Raw genomic sequence first — 21,593 nt, 5'->3', positions numbered from 1 at the left:
TTTGGTACTCTATGACCCCTGATACACCTTTCTACAGCGGCCATTAAGTGATATTATTCCTGCCTATATGCTAAGCCTGAAACTCATATGGTTATGTCAAATAAAAACTGTTATGGAGAAATAAAGAAAATTGCTTGGTCATTAACACCCAGAATGCATCTAGGGGAAGGGGTGAAATGTTATCATAACTTTTATTCATCTTGTAATGTTTTTGCCGGAGCATCTATGGAATGTTTAAACTTTTAGGTCATTGTTGGCAGCCACAATCCATTCTCTAATGTCTTCTTTTATTTCTCCTACGTAAATACTATATTTATAAATACAAATTGTCTAGTTCTGACACAAAGTAAAGATAACTGATAAGATTCAAGTTACCCTATCCTTATAAGTTTATTGAAACTTTGCTGCCATCTAGTGAATAACAGCAGTAATGCCACTTGGCTTAGTCAGTAAAATGAATATTTTCACTTCAGGCCTCCTCTGTCACATCTCCATTTGATTGATAGCACCTCCACCTCATGTTGACTGTTGATTTATGTGATAAGTGTATTAATGTCCAGCTGAATGTTCAGTCTGTGATAGACAACAAAGTCAGGATACACTCTAGATGCATATAGGCATTAGGAGACAAAGGTACTGAGGCTCGTTGTCTACTAATCCTCAGCTTGTGGAGCATAGAACATATATACCATGGTACCAGGCCTAACGGATCCAGGTTACAAATGTCAGTAAAATAGCTGTTGAAAATTCCAATAACATCACAGACCAATATAAAATACTACAGAAAGATTTATTTGCTAAACAATTAATTTTACAATTAAATTCACTTTAGAAATTTTCAAAATGATGAGTAAATTGGGTCTGGTCTCTTTTGTTAAGCAGCTGACAAGCTTTTTCAACATTTTTGGTCATTCCTGGAGGCCCACAACTGAAAACTCCAATTTTTTTAACCTTTAAAGGAAAGTAAAAAAAGGTTATTGTTATACTTAGTATTGTTTATATAAAGATACAGATTATTCTTAATATTGTTGGTAGATTTGGGAGTAGGGGGGTTAGCTCAGGGGTATTTAACTTATTGAATATTCCTGTGCCCTAAGCCTGTAACTCCTCTCTTACCCTTACCCCCTCCCTTTGCATACTTAATGCCTATGGTTTGGCTGATGTAACCAAGCCCTTGACAAATCTTGCACAGGGGGCCCATCAGACAGTATTGGCTGAGAGGGCTTTGGCTGTGAATTCAAAGCCTTTACTACGCCTGAGGTGCTACTGATTGACGTGGTGCTTGTGTAAGATTTGTAAAGGGTTTGGTGACATCAGATGGCACCAATAGAATGCAAAGGGGCATAAGTAAGGCAAAAGGAAGCTCGGTGGGCCTCTGACCTCCATGTTACAGCAGATTAACCAAACTGTTTGTTAACAAAATAGAAGCAGACATGCAGGATTCAGGAGGTATGGTAGCAATACTTTGTTTAGCAGAAATTTAACGCCACCACCGGCTCAATATGCGTTTTTGTTTTAGACCACATTCATGCCTCATGTGGCACGTAAGCTGACCAATGGTTGGTATAAAAATTTCAGAAAAGCTCATGAAGTTCTAAGAATTGGTCAGGATTTGAAAATCTGCCACATTTTTTGTTTATCTCCTGCTTCCCTTTCAAGCTGCTTCGTTCTCACCTAACAGTCATAAATGAAGCCACATAGTGCCCCCTTGCAGTAACTGACAGGGAAGTAGGTCTGTGTAGCAGATACAGTCTTTGGCTATAGTCACATGAACAGGTCAGCAATTGAGCACCACGCTATAGTAAAATCGTTCAGTGTACAGTATAGTAAAAGTACTCACAGCACTTCCTGTGGTCCTCACAGCCACCCCTCCTCCAGGCTGTGCCATACTGCTCTAAATGCTGAACGGTGATTCTGTCCATAAAATAGATAGAGGAGCATGTGATTCTTCCCTGCCCTCGCTGTCCACCACTGAGCCTGTAAATGCCTATGGAGGACACAGATGGCGGGCCATGGTCAAATGCTCCTCCACATTGGCCACCTTATGGACAGACTCACCACAGAGGACAGTACAGCCCGGAGGGGTGGGGGGTTAATATTATCTCTATGAGGTACACAGGGAGCTACTGTCAGTATAAACAGTGATTAGGCTTGGTTCACAGAACATTTTTGCAAACCGTTTATTTCATCCGAAAAACTGATGAAACAAACGGATGCGACTGTCTGCATCTGTTTTGATCCATTTTGGGGTCATGTTGAGACATTGTGTCACCTACGGTATATGACAGTGGGTCCCTGTAAATGAGGACAGTTACTAAAACACATTCTTAATTAAGTCCGCGGTTCCATAATTACAGACAGGGTTACTGATGTGTAAATGGGACCTAAGGATGCAGGATCTGCTGCAGATTTGTAACTAAACACACCAATCTGCTGCAGATTGTGTGTGTGTGTGTGTGTATGCATCCTTGAATTAGAAAGTATAGATATGTCTGCAAAATTTTCCTAAAGTGGACCACAAGTGTCTCTCTTTGGCCGTCCAAAAAGTTGGATGCTGGTAGATTACTTAGTATTTTCATGCTATCAGGCACTTTGGATTTTCCAATTCCTACCTTCAAAGCAGCGACTTCTGGGAGGTGCAATGGTCATCTGTTTACTATAAGGACCCAGCCATCTACCCTCTCGAGAAAGCCAAGCTTAATGGTCATAAGTAAATAAAGTGGAATGACTCATTTTTCCAGCTCTACTTTACTTTCTGCTACAAATTTTAGTAGGTCACATCGGTCGAACTCCTGCCAACCAGACAGTTGTTCCACCATTGTATATCTTAAGTCAACTTCTTTACATTCAAAAGTTTTTGAAGTCACTGTGATTATCTGATGAAAGCTTTTTTGTTTTCTTTGTTACCATGTTAATATACCTCCAGCTGTTTTTTACTGCTTAGAAACGAGACCAAGAGATTAATTATAACAGTTAAGTATATGGGAAAAGTTATTAGTTGTGCTTTAATCAGCACAGTAGCAAAAAAGTGTTTCTCAGCAGTTCTTTATAGCCATTAAATATTTTATTAAATTACTGGTTATTAAGACCAAACAATAATTAGAGCTGAGGGTATACTAGCTCGGTTTGTAATATCACTTACAATAATGTGTCAGTGGTGAATAGCATGCAATGATAATGGCATTGGAGGTGACAAGACAGAAATTAATTAGATCTATTTGACCTTCATCCAAATTTATTTAAACACGAAATTACTCACCGCTGGGTGAACTTCCTGCAGAGAGGTGAAGAACGGCTCAAACTGTGGCCTTCCAAAATGAGTGATGGATCGTAAACCCGTGAAGAGGCTGCGGTTCAAAACTTTCTGGAAGTGTCTTTCACAAATATACTACAACAGAAAAGACAGGTATTATTTATCAAGAGTATTGTCTACTGTTATACATTTTGGAGCCATTTACATATTAATGCACATATCTAATCAGGCAATCATGTTATAGCAGTTCAATAAATAAAACATTTTAACCCCTTCAGGACGGTGCATGTAACTGTACATCTATTTTTGCACTGTGTTCCCACTCCTGGACATTGAGTTACGTCCTCGGATGGAACAGACGTAAAAGCTGCACCCTTGCAGGTACTGTCTGTCAGCAATAGTCAGGCACCTGCCGTAACTGCTAGGATCCAAGCCATGCTCGGATCTCGGCAGTTAACCCTATGGATGCTGCGGTCAGTACAATCACTGCATCTATAGGTAGAAAAGAAGGAGAATTCTCCCTCTGTTCTTCAAAGTGATCCGATGCCCTAGTGAAGAAGTCAGCTAGTAGGAAAATAAAGTGCAGAAAACACACACAAAAACAACAACAACAAAAAAAAAGTAAACACATAGGGGGAGATTTATCAAAGGGTGTAAAATTTAGACTGGTGCAAACTGCCCACAGCAACCAATCACAGCTCAGCTTTCAGCTCTGGTAACATGGTAGAGGAGCTGTGATTGGTTGCTGGGCCCAGTTTGCACCAGTCTAAATTTTATACCCTTTGATAAATCTCCCCCATAATCCCTATATACCTGAATGCAAATAATAAATGTGAAGAAAAGTACACATATTTGGTATGGAGTGTGTAAAGACATTGACAATAAAACTTGATAAAATCTGCATTGGACCACAGAACATTCAAAGTTCAAAAAATGCTAATTTTGCCTTTTTTTTTTTTTTTAAAGAAATGGGGCATTTTTTCACAAGAAAATTGTATGTATATCTACCAGAATTGACCATTCACCTAATATACAATAAACCGCTTGGAGTATCGCAGAGCTATAACCACATAAAGTGAGACAGATTTGAAAAAGGACCCAGGTCCTTAACCCCTTCAAGACCGAGCCCTTTGATGGACAAAAGTCCGGGTCAAATTAATGCAATGTTCCTCCTCGCCTTCTAAGAGCCATAGTGCTTTAATTTTTCCACCTACAGGGCTGGTTGAGGTGTCATTTTTTGCGCCATGATTTTTTATTAACCCTTTAAGGACAGGGCCACTTTTCGTTTTTGCATTTTCGTTTTTTCCCTACTTGTGTTTAAAAGGCCATAGCACTTGCATTTTTCCACCTAGAAACCCACATGAGCCCTTATTTTTTGCGTCACTAATTGTACTTTGCAATGACAGGCTGAGTTTTTGCATAAAGTACACTGCGAAACCAGAAAAAAATTCAAAGTGGGGTGAAATTGAAAAAAAATGCATTTCTTTTATTTGGGGGGGGGGGGGGGGGGGATTGTGTTTTTACGCCATTCGCCCTGGGGTAAAACTGACTTGTTATGCATGTTCCTCAAGTCGTTACGATTAAAACGAAATATAACATGTATAACTTTTCTTTTATCTGATGGCCTGTAAAAAATTCAAACCATTGTTAACAAATATACGTTCCTTAAAATCGCTCTATTCCCATGCTAATAGCGCTTTTATCCTTTGGTCAATGGGGCTGTGTCAGGTGTCATTTTTTGCGCCATGATGTGTTCTTTCTATGACGTCATTTCATTGCAGGAGAAGACCAGCACAGGCAGGAGAAGACCAGCAAAGGCTAGAGGGGAGAGAAGAGGACCTGGGCAGCGTGGGAGTGAAGGAAAGGTGAGTGGGATGTTAATTTTTTTTATTTGGGACAGGCACTGGGGGTTAACTAGGCTACCAGGGACATGACTGGGGGGGGTTAACTAGGCTTCCAGGGATATGACTGGGGGGGGTTAACTAGGCTCCCAGGGACATGACTGGGGGGTTAACTAGGCTTCCAGGGACATGACTGGGGGGGGTGAACTAGGCTACAAGGGACATTACTGGGGGGTTAACTAGGCTACCAGGGACATGACTGGCGGGGGGTTAACTAGGCCCACCAGAGGCATCACTGGGGGTTAACCAGACTACAAGGGGCATCACTGGTGGTTATCTAGACTACCGGAGGCATCACTGGGGGTTAACTAGACTACCAGAGGCATCACTGGGGGTTAACTAGACTACCAGAGGCATCACTGGGGGTTAAATAGACTACCAAGGACATCAGTATCGGGTTAACTACAGCTACCAGAGGCATCACTGGAGGTTAACTCTGGCTACAGGGCATCACTAAGGATTCACATCAGGTACAAGGGGCATCACAGAGGGTTAACTACAATAGCAGGGGAACAATACTTTGCCTTGCCCCAGGTGCTGCAAACCCACACTACTAACTGCCGCGCACAGTATGCGGCACTCGAATCCAAGACATGCAATCTGACAAATGAAGTCTGGACCCTCGAAATGCGTTATTACCGTTTTATGTATTATTTTACACTTGTTTTATACCAATAAATCTACCTCCTATTTTCTCCATTGTGGAACAAGATTTTGTATACGGGCCTCCAACACTGCTAAGCCCCCTTGAACCTTTGGCCAGCAGCCATTATCTGGTACCATGAGCTACCCCAGAGCGGGGGGATACCCACAAATCCCAAGGGGCTAAAAGGTGAAAGTCCACCGTTTTCTATTTATTTATACACCCTCTGTTTAACGGGATCCCACGAGGCGACATCCTCCTGGTCTTTTCTTGTCTCTCCTCATATTTCTGGTCCTTAAAGTGTCACTGTTGTTATAACTTTCAAAATCTAAATCAACAAGGGATATGATATAAAGCAAGTTTGCAATCTTATTTTAGGGGGAAATTTAGAAACAAATTCAAGAAGTTGAGAATCAGTTTATTCCTCTGGGGGCTCGGTTCACACGTTGTAACAGTGCGGCTGTATTTGCGGCTGTAATTGTGCGGCGGTATTTTTGGTGGTTCGTGTGTATGCTTGGAAGTATAGGATATGCGGCTGCACAGTGCACACTATGTCTGAATCTACGGCCCTATCGTAAACGGACCCGTAAAAAATGAACAAGACCATTGTTTGCGGCTGAACATGCGGCCGAGGATTGACAGGCGGTCCGTACGGAGTACTTCAAAAATAGCCGGCAATGATGCCGAATGCCGATGCCTCTAATAGTTAATATATTAAATTACTAAAACACATTTTCTTTGTAATCAAGACACTTTCGTTGGTCAATAATTTATTTCTAACGAATCCATCATTTTGCAATTAAATATACTGTTAAAAAAAATAGATATATAAATAAATGTATATTTATCTATATATTTTTTGACAGTATATTGAATTGCACAATGATGGATTCGTTAGAATTAAATTATTGACCAAAGAAACAGAATTTATTTCCACGAAAATGTGTTTTATTCATTAAATATTAATTAGTACAGGAAGCTCTATAAGCCGTTAATTCATATTCCCGGCAATAGAGCATTCTGTACTAATCATCACTTTACTTTAATTAAAACATCAAATGTTTCTTCTAATTATGTTATGACAATAGCATTATTAGAAGAAACATTTAGAATTATATGTGCGCTCAGCTGATTCGCTGTTCGGCTGAGCGCACATATAATGAGCCGGTCCGCAGCACAGTGACTTCATTGTGCTGCGGACCAGCGAAGAGACAACATCGGGACATCGGATGGTGAGTATAGAGCTCTCCCCACCCCCTCCCCGGCACTGCACCCCTCCCAGCAAGGAAGGGGGGGTCAGTTAACCCCTTCCTTGCTGGGATGGGTGCAGTCTGACATCAGTCTGGCCCCCAGGGGGTTAAGGGGGATGCAATACATCCTCCCTTAACCCCTTGGGGGTCAGACTGTAAGCAGTGATCTGTAAAGATGCTGCATACTGTAAGGTGCACAACACCGCTCACAATGATGGGTGTTGTGCTCCTGTTTGTGTGTTTTTTGTGTGTTTCTCCCTTTTTGTTTTTCAGATATCGGTATCCTGGGGATTACATCGGATTCCATGGACTACGTCGATGACCAGCGGTTGTTCTTTGAATTTTTTTAATAAAATGGTCAATGAGGGGTGTGGGGGTGTTTTTATTTGAATAAAAAAATATTTTCAACTTGTGTCTTGTCTTTATTTCTTTACTTTATAGACTTAGTAGTGGAAGCCGTCTAATAGACGGAATCCATTACTAAGTTGGGGCCTAGTGTTAGCCGGTATAAAATGGCTAACACTAACCCCCCATTATTACCCCAGTACCCAATGCCACCAGGGGTACTGGGAAGAGCCGGGTGCCAGTGGTCCCGGAGCGTCAATATTGGCGCTCCTGGACCGGGCGGCAACAGGCTGGTAAGATTTAGGCTGGGGAGGGCCTAAACCAATGGCTCTTCCCACCCTGGTGTTACCAGGCTGCTGTCGTTTGGTTTTTAACCCGGCTGGTTATAAAAATAGGGGGGACCCTATGCGTTTTTATTTTTTAAATAAATAAATAATTTAAAAAAAACGCATAGGGTCCCCCCTATTTTTATAACCAGCCGGGTTAAAAACCAAACGACAGCAGCCTGGTAACACCAGGGTGGGAAGAGCCATTGGTTTAGGCCCTCCCCAGCCTAAATCTTACCAGCCTGCTGCCGCCCGGTCCAGGAGCGCCAATATTGACGCTCCGGGACCACTGGCACCCGGCTCTTCCCAGTACCCCTGGTGGCATTGGGTACTGGGGTAATAATAGGGGGTTAGTGTTAGCCATTTTATACCGGCTAACACTAGGCCCCAACTTAGTAATGGATTCCGTCTATTAGACGGCTTCCACTACTAAGTCTATAAAGTAAAGAAATAAAGACAAGACACAAGTTTAAAATATTTTTTATTCAAATAAAAACACCCCCACACCCCTCATTGACCATTTTATTAAAAAAAATTCAAAGAACAACCGCTGGTCATCGACGTAGTCCATGGAATCCGACGTAATCCCCAGGATACCGATATCTGAAAAACAAAAAGGGAGAAACACACAAAAAACACACAAACAGGAGCACAACACCCATCATTGTGAGCGGTGTTGTGCTCCTTACAGTATGCAGCATCTTTACAGATCGCTGCTTACAGTCTGACCCCCAAGGGGTTAAGGGAGGATGTATTGCATCCCCCTTAACCCCCTGGGGGCCAGACTGATGTCAGACTGCACCCATCCCAGCAAGGAAGGGGTTAAGTGACCCCCCTTCCTTGCTGGGAGGGGTGCAGTGCCGGGGAGGGGGTGGGGAGAGCTCTATACTCACCATCCGATGTCCCGATGTGTCCTCTTCGCTGGTCCGCAGCACAATGAAGTCACTGTACTGCGGACCGGCTCATTATATGTGCGCTCAGCCGAACAGCCAATCAGCTGAGCGCACATATAATTCTAAATGTTTCTTCTAATAATGCTATTGTCACAACATAATTAGAAGAAACATTTGATGTTTTCATTAAAGTAAAGTGATGATTAGTACAGAATGCTCTATTGCCAGCATATGAATTAACGGCTTATAGAGCTTCCTGTACTAATTAATATTTAATTAATAAAACACATTTTCGTTGAAATAAATACAGTTTCTTTGTTCAATAATTTAATTCTAACGAATCCATCATTGTGCAATTAAATATACTGTCAAAAAATAAATATATATATAAATATACATTTATTTATATATATATTTATTTTAACAGTATATTTAATTGCAAAATGATGGAATCGTTTACATTTAATTATTGAACAATAAAAGGGACTTTATTAGACAGAAAATGTGTTTTATTAATTCAATATATTAACCATGAGAGACATCGGCTATAGTGCAGAGGATCGCAAACCCCGGTAATAGCGATTCATGTAAACTGTGTTCCCTGCTTTCCCAGATGCATCCAGAGGTGTTTGCATCACTTTCTTAACATTTTATTTGTTATTTTTAGTTGAACCAGATTTCCAAGTAAATGACCGTATGTTTTGAGCCGCATGTCTATTTTTTCCCACGGCCGTAGTTTCATCCGCACATTTACAGCCGCATAAAAAATACAGCCGCACAGTTACAGCGTGTGAACCCAGCCTTTGTCTGTATGTAATACTGTCTGCCATCTGCTAGAAAAAGGAATAGATTATATGGTAGTTGTACACCTTTTAACAACAGGGCATCACAGTTTGCTGTGTATGGGGCTGCATAGACTAAAGAACCCATGTTTGTACAAATGTGCTCACTCTTACCATATTTCTAATTTGCACTCTAATTTCTCATGAGTGCAATTCAACACAATATCACAACATTTTATCTGGACACTCAAAAAGTTTTTATAACAATGACCAGATATCATAGCATAGACAAACACAAAGAACAGGATATACATCTTGCTAAACAGTGTTGTTGTGGTGAAAATCTGGCAATCTCACACCACATATTTTAGAACATGTAGAGGTTAAAAATAAGTTAAGAAAAAACATATGTCTATACTACAGTAGTTCTGCACCTCTCGGTCAAAGCCAGAAGTCCCTGCTCTGGATATTCTGATAAAGCATCTACCCTCCACTAGAAATGTGCAGTATATAAAGAGCCTAATGTGTTTAATAAAATGGTAGATCTTGTAATTTATACTATACTGTCCATTTATTTTTTTCATTTATGCATTTATATTTTATTTTGGGTGGTGGGGCACACTTATAATGTTTTACAAATGTAGCTTTCTTTTACTCATTTATCATTTTACTTTGCACTACCAACCAGTACCATGCCCTGTACTGAACTATAAAGATAGGTGTCTGGTTTCACTATTAAGGCATTTTTAGGGGTCAGGCATTGACTTACAAGGTAGCTTACAAAATTTTGTACTAGAGAGATGTACTAGAGCTTTCTTCTTTTTAAAGGGGTACACATTTGTATCATTTTACTTCTTATCATAAAACTGACATTAATATATCATGGGCTATTTATAGTGTAATTTTAAATGGTTTCCTAAAAGACAGAGAAAATAGGCAAGTAATAGTGTTCTTGATGGAACATTAGTAATAAAATACAGTAAAATGACACGAAAGTGCAGTACCTATCTTACCAACATCTTACTAAGAAATTCTAGTAAAAGAAAAAGTTACATTAGGGCTTTTCATAAAATATACATGATGAATATTTCTTTTCACTTGACAAGTTGGCATGTAATTACAGTTTTAACAGAAATGTGGTCCACATTGAAATAAGAGTGTTGTCAGTGACATATAGCTAAGGGGTGGTGTTACGAAGCAAAGAAAGTAAAATCAGATGTGTTCTACATACATTTAAGGAGAACAAGTGTGCTGTTTTTAGTAAAGAAGCCTATATCAGTGTACCATGAATGTGACTACTTCCTGGTTTCCTCTTTAAAGGAGAAGTTCGGCCAAAAGTATTTTTTAATATGTTATTACTTATGGAAAGTTAGACAAATTCCTAATGTACATTAATTATGGGAAATGCACATATAGTGCTATTTCCCTTAATTTTGTAGATCAGGGAGGCTTCAAATTCTCTCAAAAACCATGACGTCACGAATCAGGTGTAATTCCTATGGAGTGTCCAGCAGGGGACGCACTATATGTAGAAGCCTATGGCACTGTATTGAACGGTATGTAATGTAATGTGGTGAAATGTTTTATTGATGCAATAAGTTTATGGAATAATTTAGGGAGCAAGGACACTTGCTCCTCAAATGGAGGGCACCCAGCAGGGAGGGAGAGAGGTGCCAGTGATTCTACCTCCCGCCTGCCTCCCTGCTCGGTGCAGTGGGACAGATACACACCACTCCTCCTCCCATCATCTGCTCCCTATCAGCAACCCCCAAGCCTCCCCCACCAACGGAGGCCGTTCACATCCCTGCCGTCCAGGACTGCACGCTCACCGCCATGAACGTATTGCATCAATAAAGCATTTCACCACATTACATTACAAAGAGTTCCATGCAGTGCCATAGCCTTCTACATGTAGTGCGCCCCCTGCTGGACACTCCATAGGAATTACACCTGGTTCGTGACGTCACGGTTTTGAGAGAATTTGAAGCCTCCCTGATTTACTAAATTAAGGGAAATCCTATAGGTATGTGGGTCCTCAACCCAGTCCTGGCTTAATGTAATGTGCAACACTTTTTGATACTAGCCTTCTCATATGGGCAAGAAAGACCTTAATGAACCCCCTCAGATTCCTAGGCCCAGGTTCAATGCACCCTCTGCATTCCCTATAGCAACATCCCTGTACATAGAGGATCCCTTATAAAACTGCTCCCAACACATGAGAACATATTATGGTCCAGATAAAAGATGTCCCTGACTTCTCTTACATCTTAAGACATTCCAACTAACTGTATCCAATAATTCTATTTTGGCATGCAGTTGTAGAAAAAAAATTATGTTTAGAAGCTATTTTAAATAGGTTATTACTAAGGCCAAATAGCCACTAGGAACTTGTCACTTTATCTGCTGGAATCTTATTTAAAGGGTTATGCTGAAGTACTGAATGAAGGGACAGAAGCAGCAGCCCTCATTTTGCCCCTTCTTCTTTACTCCAAACAGTTACTGCTAGTCGTGTATAGCTGTAGGGGAAGTATATGGCTCTTCCAGTATACAGACTTGACAGAAATGCCATAGACTTCCATTATAATTACATATACTGCGCATTATAGCAGTTTCAGGCTGGGTTCACACACAGTATATTTCAGTCAGTATTTGGTCAGTATTTTGTAACCTCAACGGGAAGTGGATTGAAAACACAGAAAGGATCTGTTCACAAAATGTTGAAATTGAGTGGATGGCCGCCATATAACGGTAAATAACTGCCATTATTTCAATACAACAGCTGTAGTTTTAAAATAACAGCGAATATTTGCCATTAAATGGTGGCCATCCACTCAATTTCAGATATGCCTTTCTGTGTTTTCAATCCACTCCTGGTTTTGGTTGCAATATGAGGACCAAAATACTGACTTAAATATACTGTGTGTGAACGCAGCCTGATCCCGGCTGTAGTTTTGCAGTGTGTGACATAGCTTGATGTTGAATGGGATCCCAGCCGGAGCGTACACACATCGTATGCGCTTCGGCCGGGATCCCATGCGGCGCTGGAAAAAACTGACAGGTCAGTTTTCTGCGGCCGGAATTCACTGAATTTCGGCCGCAGAAAGACCTGTCAGTTCACACAGTGAAGCGAGCGGCTCCGGCCGCTTGCTTCACTGTGGGCTATGGGAAACTCTGATGTAGGCGCGCACTGATGCGCCCGCATCAGAGCTCCGCGGCCGGCCGGACCATACGGCCGGTACTTAAGTACCGGCCGTGATGATCCGGGCACAGACCGGTCGTTCCGTGACCCGGCCGGGGTCACGGAACGGCCGGTCTGTTCCGTAGTGTGAACATAGCCTAAGGTGGTGATAAAAAAAACTGAGCGCATGTTGCAGAGCACTTCCTCCCCATTTTAGTAATTAGCAGGGGTCTCAGCACCCAGACCCACACTAATAGATCTGTACTTTTTAAAAAAGCTTTTCTTACCAACATGGTGGTACGTAGGTCAAATTTTTCAGCAAATTGGGTGATGTAGATGTGAACTGACACTAAGTTATGTTCATCATTTTCCTCAACTTCTTTGATTATCTCTGCGAGCCACTCAAACTGCCGCTGTGTGCGGGTAACCCATATAAAGTACACCTGTAGAAATGAGGGAAAGCTCTATTACTACAATACAGAAACTTAATGCTTACTGATATTTACTTTGCACTCAAACTTAAAGAGTAACTATAATGTTTTTCAGGGGCGGCAGGATATGATGTGAAAAAAACCTGCTGCAACGCTCCTGCCATGCTCCCGCCACGCTCCCGATGCAGGCACGCATCAGGTACGTATTTCTTCCAGCGTACTTTTAATTGTAATACACTGCTAGAAGAAATACGGGGCAAAACAATTACAGAAAGTTAATAAAATGTAATCAATAAGTTTTATGTATCCCAAAAGTGTAGTTGAGAAATAGCTATTCAAGTTACAAAAAGCATGATGAAAACAGCAATATGGATAGGAAATAAATAAATAAGTTATGGCTTTAATAATGTGACAATGAAAAAACAAAAAACTTGCTGCATCCATTAGACCCAAAAAGCTGAATACTTAAAAGCCCAATCAAGTCATAGCTTACCTTTTTACATGTTATCTTGGCATTCACAGATGATTTGAATACCAAATCTTTAAGAATTGAGGCAAATGGTGTCACTCCAATACCCCCTCCAACTAACACAGAAACTTCATATTTGTTCCATTCTTGGTGTCCCTCACCAAATGGTCCATCCAAATATATCTAATGAGAAAGGAGAGGAACATTAACAAGCAAAGCAGGTATGTTTACGTGTAGATAAAAAAAATCTATCTATATCTATCTATATACCAATGAATAGGAGAAATCCCAGGGACCTTGCTAATGATAGTGAGGGTGGGGAGGAAGAAAGAAGAGGCGTAACAGGCCTAGGGCACAAATACTCTAGACCACACCACATTGACTTGGTTGCTGCAGATCAAAAGATTGTTTTTTACCCTAACCAAGGCATCGGGGACCTTTTTAAAAGACACAACTGGAAAGAACTTTCTTCCATCAAACAGACGGTACCAATGGTGGTGGGGGTAGAGGTGTGGATCAAATATCGCTTTAATCGAATATTGAAAACATCAATAATGAATACAATGTAGATTTTGAATGTACTGAGTGAAATATTAGACTGCACCTTTGGATATCCATTGAGTTCAGCAACACTCTGAGGAGAGTAAAGCTCACGCAAGCGAGTGGTCCAGGGTCCTGCGGCTCTTATGTGCAAGCTCAGAGTGTCTTCATGTGGTGCCGTGGTTAGTGTGAATGGGTGGTATTCATTTGTCCCCAGATCCAAACAAGCAATACGAACCCACTGTCCTGATTTATATTCAAAATCACCAGGGCGCTCAAATTTTAAGAAAGTGACATCTATGGAAAGAACGAAAAAAATGTTTATATATTTTGCCAACAGGTAAATGTTAGGAATTTTTCCAAATACTATTATTATTATTATTATTATTATTTATTTTTAACCCCTTCAGATCAGCAATCTGTGTATATACATTCCTACTGCACATACCCAGTGCAGTAGGAATGTATATATACATTCCTGACTATGAGGGGGTTTGATGTGTGCGGGACTGCTGCAGTGAGAGCGGACCCACACACATCAGTGTCCCAGGAGCTGGGGATAATCCCACAGCTGTCTCTCATTAACCCCTTAAATGCTGCAATGCACAGCGATTGCTGTGTTTAAAGGTACTCCCTGTGAGTGATCGGTACCCCCACAGTACTGATCGCTTGTACCAATGGGCAGGGGTATTCCACTTACCTCCGTCCTGTCGGATGGGTGATCTATGCATAGAGTCTGCTTTCAGGCAGGCTGTATGCATAGATCGCCGATAACACGGATCTATGCTATGCTATGGCATAAATCTAAAAAAAAACACACACCAAGATTGCTGATTCAGCAGGAAAAAAAATAATAGAAAGCTATCAAAATTTTTCTGTTACACCAATATGATATTAACCCCTTGCCTCCGCAGCCTGTTTTGTCCTTAATGACCAGGCTCATTTTTCAAAGTCTGACCTGTCTCAATTTATGCGCTTATAGCTCAGTGATGCTTTAATGTATGCTAGCGATTCTGAGATTGTTTTTTCGTCACATATGGCACTTTATAATAGTGGCAAAATTTGGTCACTACTTTTTTTGTGAAAAACATCAAAATATCATGAAAAATTAGGAAATTTTGCATTTTATAAACTTTTGAAATTCTCTGCTTCTAAAAAAGGAAGTCATAGCACATAAATTAGTTACTAAATCACATTAACAATATGTCCTCTTTATTCTGGCATAATTTGGGAAACATATTTTACTTTTTTTAGGGTGTTATGGGGCTTAGAAATTTATTAGCAAATTATCACATTTTGTGAAAGTTTCCAAAACTGATTTTTTTAGGGACCAGTTATTTTTTTTAAATGGATTTAGAAGTCTGGTATCCTGAAAACCCCCATAAGTGACCCCATTTAGGAAAATAGACACCTTAAAAATTTAATCTAGGGTTATAATGAGCATTTTAACCTTACAGGGGCTGGAGGAAAGTATTCACAATTAGGCCGTAAAAAAATCGAAAATGAAAATTTTCAAATAATATATACGTTTAGATTAAAGTTTCTCATTTTCAAAAGGAACATGAGAAAAAAAGCATGGCAAAATTTGTAACGCAGGTTCTCCTAAATACAATGGTACCCCATATGTGGGCGTAAACCACTGTATGGGCACACAGCCGGACTCAGAAGGGAAGGAGCGCCAATTAGCTTATTTAATGCAGATTTTGCTGAAGAAATTTCTGAGCGCCAGGTGCGTTTGCAGTGCCCCTGTAGTGTCCGCAGAACAGAATCCCCCCAAATGTCACCCCATTTTCGAAAGTACACCCCTCAAAGAATTCATCTTTGGGTAGGATGAGCATTTTGACCCCACAGGTATTAGAGGAAAGTATTCAAAATTAGACAGTAAAAATGAAAAACACAAATTTTTCCAATAATCTGCTCGTTTAGTTTGAAATTTCTCAATTTCACGAGGAACAAGAGAAAAAAAGGACCGCAAAATTTGTAACGCAGGTTCTCCTGAATACAACGGTACCCGATATGTGGGCATAAACCACTGTATGGGCACACAGCCGGGCTCAGAAGGAAAGGAGCGCCAATTATCTTTTTTAATACAGATTTTGCTGAAGAAGTTTCTGAGCGCCAAGTGCGTTTGCAGCGCTCCTGTAGTGTCCGCAGAATATAACCCCCCCTAAAGTCACCCCATTTTGGAAAGTACACCCCTCAAAGAATTCATCTTGGGGTGTGGTGACCATTTTGACCCCACAGGTATTAGAGGAAAGTATTCAAAATAAGACAGTAAAATTGAAAAACTCAAATTTTTCCAATAATATGTTCGTTTAGTTTGAAATTTCTCAATTTCACTAGGAACAGGGGAGAAGCTGCATACCAAAATCTGTAACGCAGGTTCTCCTGAGTAGAACGGTACCCCATATGTGGGCATAAACCACTGTATGGGCACCCAGCCAGGCTCAGAAGGGAAGGAGCGCCAATTAGCATTTTCAGTGCAGATTTTTCCGAAGAAGTTTCTGAGCGCCAGGTGCGTTTGCAGCACCCCTGTAGTGTCAGCAGAATAGAACACCCCAAAAAGTCACCCCATTTAGGAAAGTACACCCCTCAAAGAACTCATCTTGTGGTGTAGTGAGCGGTTTGACCCCACAGGTATTAGAGGAAAGTATTCAAAATAAGACAGTAAAAATGAAAAACTCGAATTTTTCCAATAATATGTTCGTTTAGTATAAAATTTCTCAATTTCACGAGGAATGGGAGAAAAAACTTACCCCAAAATCTGTAATGCAGCTTCTTCTGAGTAAAACGGTACCCCATACGTGGGCATAAACCACTGTATGGGCACACAGCCGGGCTCAGAAGGAAGGGGGTAATTTGCTGGAGCAAAACCGCAGCTAGTAATAGTTATTAGAATAGCGCAGCTACTAAAATACAATAAAAAAATGAGATTACAGGTAATGTGGGGTGGTCACGGGCAACCTGGGGTGGTCACGGGCAACCTGGGGTGATTATGGGAAACCTGGGGTGGTTACGGGCAACCTGGGGTGGTTACAGACCATCTGGGGTGGTTACGGGCAACGTGGGGTGGTAACGGGCAACGTGGGGTGGTTATGGATAAACTGAAGTGCTTATAGGTAATCTGGGATGGGTACCTGTAATTTGGGGTGGTTACAGGCAATCTGGCGTGGTTACGGGCAATCTGGAGAGGGTCACTGGCAATTTGGGGTGGTCGGAGGCAACGTGCGGTGGTCGGGGGCAACATGCGGTGGTCGGGGGCAACAGGCTGTGGTCAGAGGCAATCTGGGGGGAATTACATTTGATTAGGGGCAACCTGGGGGGTTACAGACAATCTGCGGTGGTTACGGGCAACATGGGGTGGTTACAGACAATCTGGGGTGGTTACGGATAAACTGAAGTGCTTATAGGTAATCAGGGGTGGGTATATGTTCTTTTGGGTGGTTACGGCAATCTGGTGTGGTTACGGGCAATCTATAGGGGATCACTGGCAACGTGCGGTGGTTAGAGGCAACGTGCCTTGGTTAGAGGCAACGTGCGGTGGTCAGAGGCAACGTGCGGTGGCCACATGCAATCTGGGGGGTTACGAGCAATCAGGGCTGATTACAGACCATATGGAGGGGGTCACTGGCAATTTGGGGTGGTTATGGGCAACGTGCGGTGGTTATGGGAAACGTGCGGTGGTTATGGGCAACGTGCAATGGTTAGAGGCAACGTGCGGTGGTTAGAGGCAACGTGCGGTGGTTAGAGGCAACGTGCGGTGATTACATGCAATCTAGCGTGATTACGGGCAACCTGGGGTGGATACGGGCAACCTGCGGTGGTCACGGGCAACCTGGGGCGGATATGGGCAACCTGCGGTGGTTACGGGTAATCTGAGGGGGTTAGGGGTAATCTGGGAGTAAACTGCCATTATTACTATAATGAAAAGTGTGTTTAATTTTTTTGTATGTTTTTCACTTTTTGTACTTTATACATTCATTTTCACTATATTACTATAATTACTGTGATATTTTCTATCACAGTAATCATAGTTCAGTGACATAGACCAAATTGGTCTCTGTCATTTTAAATTTTCCGAGATAACTGATTCTGGAGCGCATGCGCACTTCAGAATCAGCCTGGACGCCGAGGAGGACGGACCTCCCTGGATCAGGCAATGTATATGGGGAAGGGGGGTGACTGGGGGACGGGGGTGACTGGGGGGCGACTTGGGGGGCGACACTGTATCACTTTTTATCCCCTGTCACCAATGATTTATGGTGACAGGGGATAAAAAGTGCTTTTTTGCACTGGGAACAGGCCATCAGCGGTATATAGTATATACCGCCGATCGTCTGCTCCGGGACCACACGGGGGGGTCCCCGATCACTGCCCCATGCTCTCCGCTACCTCCAGTGGCGGAGAGCATGGGGCTTTGATCATTTATTCATTTCCATCCCTGCGAACAAACATCGTTTGTTAGCAGGGATGGGGGCGGCCATCTTGGATGTGATGGCCGCCCAGGGAGGGGAGGGATAGTGATCGCCCACTAGGGGGGCTGATCTGGGGTCTGGGGGATACATTTTCATCTCCCCCCACCGTGGATTCACGGTGGGGGGAGATGTAAGGCGGCGCCGGTAATGCCCGGTACCGGCGGATCGCCGCTATAACGGGAATAGCGGCGATCCGCTGGTATCTGAGGACGAGGGGAGGGGGCCGGGGGACATAAATGTAGTGGCGGTGGGGGGAGGCAACGTTCTGCAGCCTCCCCCCGCCGCCCGATCTGCAGGAGGACACGGAATCTCCCCATAGAAGCTGCGGTCGCATTGACCGCGGCGTTTATGGGGTTAACTGCCCGGGGGGACCGGGGCTCACTTCTGGGCAGAGGCAGCAGGAGGAGGCTGTGTCACACAGCCTCCTCTTGCTGCTCGATCTTAGATAGAGACAGAGGGGGGAGGCAGGGAAACCATGGGTGGCAGGGAAATCCAGGGACGTCATGATGCGTTCTGCCACTGCTTTTCATGACGTCCCTGGACGTCATATTGGGGGAAGGGTTTAATAAAAACTAGAGATCATGGCGCAAAAAAATGACACCCCAGGCAGCCCTGTAGGTGGAAAAATAAAAGCGCTATGCTCTTAGAAGGCGGGGAAGAACATAGCATTAATTTTTACCTGGACACCCGGGCATCAATGGGCTCGGTCTTAAAGGGGTTGAAGCACCCTTGATTCCAGAGCACTATAGAATACGTTGAAAAACTCATGTAATAATATGTTCTTTTTTATTGGAGAAGATTTACAGCCAATAGATTAAAACAGAAAAATAAGCTCTGGACACTAAGCACAGCCCATGGAAGATAGAAAGTTTTTAATTCAGAATTTCCCTTTAAGTGATATTGTCACTCCCTTACTCTATGTGCTCTTCTCCATATCAACCACAAACTTAGATGCTGCACATTCAATAAATTTATGTATAACATGTCTGTGTCTTCTTTCTGCTCTAAAATCACTTCATTTTATCAGTGGACAGTGACACCTAGGCGGGGCTTCATGACAGTAAGGCACTCTACCCACCCGGGAGATAAAGCCTAACTGCCACTGTCCATATAGGAGAGAAGACCCAACTGCCATGGAGCCCCACCTAGGTGACACTGTCCATCGATAAAATGAAGTACTGTATTTTAGAGCAAAAAGATGACACAGACAAGTGTTATACATAAATATATTGAATGTGCAGCATCTAAGCTTGTGGAAAACCAGACAAAGTAAGGGAATCTGTATTAAATGGAACCAATCACCAAAATTTTGGGTACTAAGTAAAAATGCAGCACAAAAATGCTTTATGCACTGTTTCCTTGCATTCAACTAAAGCATTTTACATGCCACACTTATGCCCGATAGCATAGTTTAATCATCCTCCACGCCATATGCTAAGTACCTGTTATGTAGTTATCGGGGCAGTGTTTCACTCCCAAGTAGTCACAGCTGGCAAGAAGTTTTCTGTAATCATACCAGCAGCCTTACTGAGGTGCCGTACCATATCTTCCTCAGTGACCGTAAAGGTTCCTATTTGGGTGTGATTAACCCCTAGACGACCCTGGACGTAGGGTTACGTCATGGAAGTCTGTCCCCAGACGACCCATGACGTAACCTTACGTCCTGGGTGTTTCTCCCGCTATGAAGCGCGCTCCGGAGCGGAGCGCGCTTCATAGCAGGTGGGGGCCGGCTGCAAACAGCAGCCGGGACCTCACCGGTAATGACACGCTGCAGCGATCACGCTGCCGCGTGTCATTAACCCCTTAAGTGTAAGTGACAGGGGGAGTCCTCTGTCACTTACCGATCGGGACCCCTGCAGTGTGACTGCGGGGGTCCCGATCGTTGAAACGGACCGCTAGAGGTCTCTCACCTGCCTCCGTGCGGTCCGATCGGCGATCTGCTGCACTAAGCCTGCACAGGCAGGCTCAATGAGCAGATCGCCGATAACACTGATCAATGCTATGCCTATGGCATAGCAATCATCAGTGTATAAATCAAAGTACTGTATGTAAAAGTCCCCCAAAGGGACTTCAAAAGTGTAAAAAAGAAAAAGTTAAAATCACTAACACACTGCCCCAAAACCCCTCCCCCAATAAAAGTCTAAATCACCCCCCTTTCCCATTATATAAATAAAACATATAAAAATAAATAAATAGATAAACATATAATATACCGTAGCGTGTGTAATTGTCCGAGCTATTAAAATATAACAAGCGTCATTGCGAACGGTAAACGGCGTACACGAAAAGAGGGAAAAAAGTGCACGGATTATCGATTTTATGTTACATTATATATTTAAAAAAATCAATAAAAAGTGATCAAAACGTCCGATCTTCACAAATATGGTATTAATAAAAACTAGAGATCATGGCGGAAAAAATGACACCCCATACAGCCCCGTAGGTGAAAAAATAAAACCGTTATAAGCGTCACAATTTTATTAATATTTAATTGCCAAAAAAAAGGATTTCATAAAAAAAATACATATATAACATTAGAGAATCTGTGTAACCTGCATATGGTTGTGTTCGGGCTGACCTATAGAATAATAGTATCATGTCGCTGTTACCATATAGTGCATTACGTAGACACAGGAACCCCCCAAACGTTACCATATTGCATTCTTATTTACGATTTCACCTATTTATATCTTCATAAATAATATATTTGGAATTCCATCATATATGTTATGGTAAAATGAATGACGCCATTACACAGTACAACTATTCCTGTAAAAAACAAGCACTTACATGGCCTGTAGATAGAAAACTGAGAGTGCTAGAGCTCATAGAAGGGGAGGAGGGAAAAACGAAAACACTAAGATCAAAATTTGCGCGGTCCACTGGGTCATTTTGGGCCTGGTCCTCAAAGGGTTAAAGAACATTTCCCGCCAGCCGTGACTAGTTCGAATCGTCACTCCTTCCCCATGCCTACATAAGAGGTCATGAGCATGTGGTGCAGAAAATGATTATAGTATGTTTTGGGCACAAGAGCAGCATGTAAAACACTTTATTTGTATGTAAGGAAACAGTGCATTAAGCCTTTTTATGCAGCATTTTTACTTTAG

The 21,593-nt window shown here is 42.2% G+C and overlaps 1 protein-coding gene across 1 annotated transcript in view; it reads right to left on the bottom strand.

The window, feature by feature from the left end:
- Nucleotides 1–784: 784 nt before the first annotated feature.
- Nucleotides 785–21,593, bottom strand: part of LOC138800082 (dual oxidase 1-like) — a 105,959-nt gene continuing 85,150 nt past the window's right edge. Inside the window, exons 29-33 of the mRNA XM_069981891.1 lie at nucleotides 14,076–14,308; nucleotides 13,496–13,654; nucleotides 12,859–13,014; nucleotides 3,260–3,388; nucleotides 785–951 (exon numbers count right to left, since the gene is read on the bottom strand). Of these exons, the coding sequence (XP_069837992.1) occupies nucleotides 829–951; nucleotides 3,260–3,388; nucleotides 12,859–13,014; nucleotides 13,496–13,654; nucleotides 14,076–14,308 (800 nt within the window). The 3' untranslated portion in view covers nucleotides 785–828. The remainder of the gene's footprint in view (nucleotides 952–3,259; nucleotides 3,389–12,858; nucleotides 13,015–13,495; nucleotides 13,655–14,075; nucleotides 14,309–21,593) is intronic.

Source organism: Dendropsophus ebraccatus, chromosome 1 (genome assembly GCF_027789765.1).
Source record: "Dendropsophus ebraccatus isolate aDenEbr1 chromosome 1, aDenEbr1.pat, whole genome shotgun sequence".
NCBI lineage: Eukaryota > Metazoa > Chordata > Amphibia > Anura > Hylidae > Dendropsophus > Dendropsophus ebraccatus.
The sequence above is the reverse complement of the archived record's forward strand: the minus strand, read 5'-3'. Positions and strand labels throughout refer to the sequence as shown.